The 7,207-nt window shown below is 55.2% G+C and overlaps 2 protein-coding genes across 3 annotated transcripts in view; both read right to left on the reverse strand.

Moving 5' to 3' along the window:
- The window catches only part of LOC307110789 (olfactory receptor 13C7-like), a 66,691-nt gene extending 60,148 nt beyond the window's left edge, over positions 1-6,543 (reverse strand). The window contains exons 1-2 of one of the 2 annotated variants that reach the window (XM_079790166.1): positions 6,411-6,543; positions 5,434-5,495 (exon numbers count right to left, since the gene is read on the reverse strand). The gene's annotated coding sequence lies outside the window, so the exon portion shown is untranslated. Of the gene's footprint in view, positions 1-5,433; positions 5,534-6,410 lie in introns of those variants that run through there. The other variant, XM_079790165.1, reaches the window with a different exon arrangement.
- On the reverse strand, positions 624-5,576 carry SPAAR (small regulatory polypeptide of amino acid response). The gene is made up of 2 exons (XM_079790171.1): positions 5,434-5,576; positions 624-2,058 (listed from the first exon to the last, which is right to left on the reverse strand). Exon 2 carries the CDS (start codon positions 1,803-1,805, stop codon positions 1,578-1,580), a length of 228 nt encoding a protein of 75 aa, XP_079646297.1. The 5' UTR covers positions 1,806-2,058; positions 5,434-5,576; the 3' UTR covers positions 624-1,577.
- Positions 6,544-7,207: the final 664 nt, after the last annotated feature.

Consider the following 7,207-nt stretch of genomic DNA (forward strand, 5'->3'; position numbering starts at 1 on the left):
TGTGGCGATGCACCGACCATGGCCCCTTCAAGGAAGGACCTCCAGGCCGGCCTCAGCCACAAAGTAAACCCTGGCGGGGAGGGGCAGCGCTCAGAGGAGGAGCAAAGGTGGGGTATATTAAGGGCCTACATCACAATTTGACTTCTATCCAGTTTGCTCCCTCCTTCTTCCCCTCACAGACATCGGTTCCCTGTAACATCTTGCGTCCCAAACTTCGTCTCGGTCCCTTTCAGAGAACATGACCGACAGCAGTTCCCTTTACTCGGGCCCCAGCGCCTCCCTGCAGCCAGTTCCCTTCCGCATGCATCTAGGAAGGCCCTGCTTGGGGGCTCTAGGTCCAAAGTGACCAAGACACGGTCCCCAGGGGCTCCCTCCCTGGGCTGTGCCTCTCCCTCCCCATGCTCATCCACTCCCTCCCTCTGCACCTCCCTGTCTCTATCCCTGGCCCCGCACCCCTCTGAGCCTCTGCAGCCCCAGCCTCTCTCTGCAAGTCCTTCCCGTGGCAGCCACATGGCCACGGTCGCCGGTCCGGGCACACTCAGAGGCCAGAGCCCCCTCAGGGCCAGTCCTGAACAGAGACGGCTAGCCAGGAGACTCAGAATTCTGTACCTTTCAAACTGTACTCTAAGTATGGCACAGCGTTTATTTCGTGGGTACAGAGAAAACAGATTTTTCTATGAAAAAGATATGAGCCGTTCTTTGTGATGGAACAAGAGCTCTGTTACATGCTCTCAATGTAACATTTTAACTTATCTGGCATTGGCATTGTCTCTGAGTTCCTGATTTTCTGTCATTCTGGGCTCAAATCACTCACATTCTCTACCAATAGAAGTGACCAGTAAGAAAAGAGTAATAAAGTCTCTTTCAAAACATGTTTCCAAGTCTTCTTTCTGGCTTTCCTGTTAACAAACTTCTCATCCTTTCTGTGACTCTGGTTTTCTCTTCTGCTTCCTTTTGTGGTTTTCCAACCCCGACTCTTGGGAGACCCATAAAAGGATATACATCTTCAATTATAAAATAAATCACTTGCAGCCCTTTGGTTTCAGCACGTCAGGGCTGATTTCAGGCGACGGGCAGGGGCTGGCCTCAGGCTTGGGCTCTGTGAGATCTGCACATGCGAGGGGAGCAGGCAAGAAGTGTTGTGTAAAAAGCGTCCACTTGAGGGCGCAGCGTCCTCTGGTGGCAATAGAACCAGTTTGTAGGCATCCTGGGATACACCTGAGTTAACGGAATCTGCTTCCGATAAATTCCAGTTCCCCTGTAGATCAGAAGAGCTGGCCCACCGTGCAATCCAACACCGTTTGGTCACTCACTCTTCGGACCTTTCCTGAGCCCCATCCTGTGGGCGGAGCGCAGTGGAGCTCTTGGGCGTCAGGGCGGACTCCACCTGGTCCCATCAGGGTGGATCTCCCGGGCCGGAGGGCATAGCAACCTGGGATGGGATGCAACAGGGAGACTGCTGGGCACAGGCAGGGAAGGGCAGGAATGCCAGACTTGGAGGAGTGGGACATCAGGGAAGGCTTGTTGCGGGGTGAGTCTGACCCACCAGCAGGGCAAATCCTGGGGGCTGTTAGGCCTCACATGAAGGTCCAGAAGTCCCGGGCACCCGCCACTGCCTGGGCATGGCGACCCGGCCCCGTGAAGAGAGAAGCCTCCTGGTGAAACGTGGCCACTGTGAAGCTGCGGCCAGGCCCCCCCTGAGGGTCCGGGGCCTTCGAGTCACAGCTGAAGCAGCAGAGGATGCAGGTGATGGCCACGGTGATCACAAACAGCACGGCCACCATGCCAATCACCGCCGTTTCCATGGCTCCGCGTGGCAGCTGGCGCACTGAGCAACCTGGGTGCAGCTTGAAGCCTTAGCTTCCCATCCGAAACGGGGCTCGTGGTGGCTCTTCCAGCAGGGTCCCTGCGGTCTTCTAAGAAGATACTGGTGTGGGGTCCTGGGTCGTGCCCCCTCAAGACCGTGGGGCGCTCTGCATGGCACTGCTCCGACCTCGGTCACTGATTCCTGCGTCTGGCCAGGCTTCTGAGAGCTGTGGTCAACTCCACTGGGCGTCTCTGGAAGAAACGCTGACCTGAGAGATGTGCGCTCAAGTCTCCCGAGCTCGGAGGAGCTGGGAGGAGGGGGCAGAAGGCTGCTCACAGGGAGCCTGGCCAGCCCGGCCCTCTGGCGACGCCTGCGGATTTCAGGAGAGTTTGTACACTCAGACAAAAGACAAAAGACTCCCCGTCCTGCGGATCCGGGATGAGCCGGGCTCCTCCCCTGGAGGAACCGTGGGCCAGCCCTTGAATCAGCCCATCTGCTGCCTCCTGAGAGCCTGGCCTGTGCTGGGGCAGGGGCACAGGTGGACAGAAGACAATGCCAACCCTGGACACAGTGGGGGCGTCTGGGAGTCCATAGGGGCCGGGGGCAGGGCTGTGGGGGCGGCCTGTTGCATGTGGCCTGCTTTCCTGCCTGGGTTTGGAGAGTGTGTTTAGATGAGGCCAGGACATGTGGCCTTTGTCCTACAGCTCCCCAGGAAGCCCTCTGCTGTGCCGGCCCCCGGCCCTCTGTGCCGCCCGCTCGCCCGCTGTCACCCTCAGATGCTGTGAACGCTTACCCTGGGCTTGTCTGGAACAACAGCTCAGACTGTATGTGGTTCCATGGTCTCCTGACCTGGCGGCCACCCCAGGAGCCAGGTCACAGCACGCCCAACCCTGGTGCTGCCGCCTTGGTCCAGCCTGGGACAAGGCTCCAAGATGTCTGAGTGGCTGAGAGCACTTCCCGAATGCCTTCCGGCCGGGTGAGTAAGGGCCCAGGACTACTTCCTGCATGCCTTCCCCCAGCGGTGAGTGGGGACCCAGGGCCTGCGCAGCTGCCTGTCGCCCTTGGTGACTGCCCTCACCCCACCACCCAAGCACACTCAGGCCATTCCAGTCCTGCCGCCCCCCCCCCCCCCCAGGTTCTCCACTTCACTGGGTGGGGGCGAGCCAGGCCCAGGCCACTGAGGAGTCTGCCAGAAGGGGCTCCGTCCTGACACTCACTCCATCACAGCCCTTTCACAGCCAGCACCTCCTGAGGCCACCACGTCTAAAAAGGAGACGGGGTTATTGGCCCCACTTTACCCAAACTCTGAGCAGTGGAGTAGTGAGAAACAATAATTCCAGGTAGAGGACACAGCCAGGCATTCGCTCACATAATTGGTCCAGCAACTCTGTGAGGTGGTTTCATCTCCCTTTTACAGATTCAGATGCTGGTAATCAGAGGTTACAGCCCACCTGTGGCCTATTGCTAATTTGTAGTGATAACAAGAGCACCAAATGGCCGAAGAGGGGCTTCCTGGCCTTCCCTCCTAGTTCAATGCTCTTTCTGTTAGGGGCAGAAATAGAATAGTGGGGATAGCTACAGTTATCCTATCTAATAAAGATGGAATATGCTAATTGACCATCGTGCCCTCACAGAGATGGCGGGGCCCACAGCCAATAAGAAGGGAATATGCTAATTGACTGTCACACCCTCAAAGATGGCGGCACCCACAGCCACAAGATGGCAGTGCCCAGTCCCCTCAGCCCCGCTGGGGTGGCAGGTGCACAGCACGGCCGGGTCCACCCCTAGGTGGGTCCGGCCACTCTGTGCACCTGCCTCCAGAGTCCCCCAGTCCCCTCAGTCCCCCAGCCGCCCAGTGCCGCCCCAAGGTGCAGTCAAGCCTCAGATGGCGGCTGCCCAGCCACCCAGGGCCTCTCGAGGCTCAAGTAACCAGGGCTGGCTGAGGCTTGCGCTGCCGGCAGTGGCAACAGCAGAGTTGTGATGGGGGCGTCACCTTCCCCTGATCACCGGGTCGCCTCCCACCCCTGAGGGCTCCCGGACTGTGAGAGGGGGCAGGCTGGGCTGAGGGACACCCCCCTCCAGTGCATGAATTTTAGTAAGAAATATGAATCATGCTCTGTTTACCATGATAGTTCTGTTCTGATTAGAGAAAGCACATTACAACCTGGCTGAGAGTTGTACGCCCTGGGACATGGGAGCTGACATGGGAATGCAGGCCATCCTCCTTTCCCGAGAACTGCCTGTCGCTATGGAGATTTACAGCCTCCTGGCTGAAACAATCTAGTCCTGGAGGCACCTGCCCTTTGCAACCCCCAGCCCTCTTGCCTGTAACCATTATACCTTGCCTACTTTCCCGTGCCTGTAATTCTTACTTTCTCACGTAATCTTTACCCTTCTACCCGATATAAGCAGCTGGTTTATGGGGAAAGGTAGAGCAGATTTTTGTGGATGACCTGCTGCTCTCCCATACTGGAATAAACACTCAGATATGATTCAACAGGGTCTCTGCTTAATTGGTTCAAGTAGTGACAGGCAGCCCAGACCCATTGATTGTCCGGTTACATTTCCACAGAGCAGTCCCCTCATTCTACAGTTTTACTGATCAGAGTATGGAGGCTCAGAGAGGGCTAAGGGCTAGCCCAAGGTCACACAGCCAGGGTCCTTTTCGATTTCTCCAAGGCCCCAGGAAACTTTCTTTAGTAGCAGCTAAAGTACTGCCTACACATAGAATGGGAGAGTGACTACTGTGAGTAGAATGCCCTGTCAAATCCTCACCCTTCCCTTTTCTAAGATGATTGCTTGTTTGGAGGTTCTAACAGGGGAGCGCAGCTACTCGTATACCCTTGACCGAAGACCGGTCCTCTCCTCTGGGGGGAAGGTCGTCCTCTTCGACCGAGCGCGCAGCTTCGGGAGGGACGCACATGGATCGGTGAGGGAGGAGGGGGACACCCGCCCAGCCAGCCAGATCAGCCGAATCAACCCTGGCGATCAATGGGGTGACAGATGTCGCAGCCAGATCGCCCTCACATCCTCTTTTCTAAGATGATTGAACAAACCTGGGCTTGGGGCTGCCCCTCCGAGAGGGCAGAGGAGGAGCATGGAGCAAGCCGGGGCTATGCCTGGAAGCTGGACACCTGGAATTACTTGTATTAACTGGGACAACCAGAGAGAAGGAAATGTGAGGAGCCAATCTGGTGCTGGTGGTTTCAGATTGAATTACCAAGATCAACTAGTCAATTCAGGAGATAGAGGGTATCAGGCAGACCCGATTTCAAGCTGGGTTATTTGTTCCTTTGACTTCTCGTTTGCCTGTTCTTTGTGGGTGAATGGAGTTGGAGGCCAGTTGTGGTAGGTGTGCATTGTTCAGCATTTTAAAAACTAGCCCAGCTGGCGTGGCTCAGTGATTGAGAGTCAACATAGGAACCAGGAGGTCATGGTTCAATTCCCGTTCAGGGCATATGCCTGGTTGCAGGCTTGATCCCCGGTAGGGGGCATGCAAGAGGCAGCTGGTCAATGATTCTCTCTCATCATTGATGTTTCTAGCTCTCTCTCCCGCTCCCTTCCTCTCTGAAATTAATAAAAATTAAAATAAAGTCGAATAAAGTACAAGGGTTCAGGCCTCTTACCTTCTGCCTTGTATCGATTTCCTTTTCTGTTTCTGAGATTTGGGGACCCTCCTTGGATTCACCTGTAAAATAGGCCTTCTGGTCCATCCTCATAATAGGCAATCACTAATTGTGGCATAATGAGAGGGACCCCAGTTATACAGGGAGGACAGCACAGTCTGCTTTGAAGGCTCTTAGCAGTCTTCATGGACCTCACACTGGCAATCTGCAACATGGAATGACCAATGTGGCATCTCAAGCACAGGGCAAAACAACAACAACAACAACAACAAAAACATGGATAAAGGTGGACCAAGTTCAGACACCTCCTGCAGGAGTGGGGTTTCTGCAGGCCCCAGAGCTTATCTGCCCTCGAGATGGGCTGCAAGGAGGTGGAGCCCAGGAGGCCAGCCAGGGCAGCCTCAACCTCCTCCCAGCTCAGTACCCTCGCCCCCAACCATCCTCAACAGTCTCTTTCCGTTTATCAGCATTATCAGGAGAGCTGAGAAGAGCAAGACAGCCATCTACCTTTGCCCACAATTCAGAGATGTTTGTCCTAAGGGTATTTTCCACCCCTTTTCTTAGAGTTGTGTCTTTCGTAATCCTGTGATATACAGCCCCTGCCCCTGAGCCGCAGATGCCAAAAGATGTCTATCACTTAGATACGTATGTGTCCTCCAGCATCATCTTCATCAAATGACCGGGGGAAAAAAGACCACTTTCCATACCTCCCACTTCCATTAACAAGGGAACAGGTGATGCAGGCACCCTGCCATAAAGAACTGGCATGGGCTCCGCAGAGAGGAGGGGGAGATGGCCAGAGGGCTACAGCCTCCACCTGTTAAATGTTTCCTGCCTTTCAGACCCCACCCCCACCCCCAAAACTAGGGAGATGGAGCAGGGGCCTCCTGGGAGGCCCCAGGAGCCCAAAGACCTAATCCCACAGGGCCCTATGCTCTACTTGGTGTCCCTCAGGCCCCACCCCCAATCGTATTTACTTTTCCAGAGTCTCCAGGGGAGAATCCTTCCTGAGGATCTGTTGTGTGGGCCAGTTCTGTGCTGGGGGGCAGGGAGCCCCCAGAGAGTTCTCCGCTCTATGAGTGCAGGGCCCTTGAATTCTGCCATAAATCTCTGGGGAGAGAGATAAAGTGTGGTCAGTGCTCCAAAATAAATACAATAATAATAATAATAATAATAATAATAATAATAATAATAAAGTTGGAAATCCATGGGAGGGCTTCTTGGACAAAGACACAGAGAGGGTAAAGTTCAGGGTGTTTTTTTGGGGTTGAGACTGGAGCAGTGTGAATGGAACAAAAGAGCAAGGGGTAGGCGCGAACCAGACCAGGGCCCTTGAATGGCCAACCAAGAGGCAGAGACTTCATCCCAAGGGCAATGAGGAGTTTCAGCCATTCCCTCCGGCTGTCTCATGGAGATGCTTCAGAAAGCGGCAGGGCTAGACCCAGGCTGGGGGGGGATGAGCCAGGGTGGGCACTGGGGTGGGGGAGGGGAGGCAGACTGGAAGGACACTGCACAGATAAAATCAACAACACATGGAAACACAGGGTCCACTTTCCCATCCCAGAAATCTAGTGTGACTGTCCGTGTGAATTTGCCTCCCTCGCCCCCGTACCCCCAACCCAAGCACTCACAGAGAATCCACAGGGAAACAGAAAAGAAACAGGACGTTCTGTTCAGTTCTGTCCCTGTGAGTCAGCAGGCCCCTGACTTTCTGGCCTGCTCTCAGGCCCCTCCCCACGCCCCCAGTCCTCTCCTCCCTCCACTTCCCACCCAG

Source organism: Cnephaeus nilssonii (genome assembly GCF_951640355.1).
Source record: "Cnephaeus nilssonii genome assembly, chromosome: 14".
Classification (NCBI taxonomy): domain Eukaryota; kingdom Metazoa; phylum Chordata; class Mammalia; order Chiroptera; family Vespertilionidae; genus Cnephaeus; species Cnephaeus nilssonii.

Excerpts from the sequence above, each read along its gene's own strand:
- SPAAR (XM_079790171.1), bottom strand. The coding sequence starts at position 1,805 with ATGGAAACGGCGGTGATTGGCATGGTGGCCGTGCTGTTTGTGATCACC.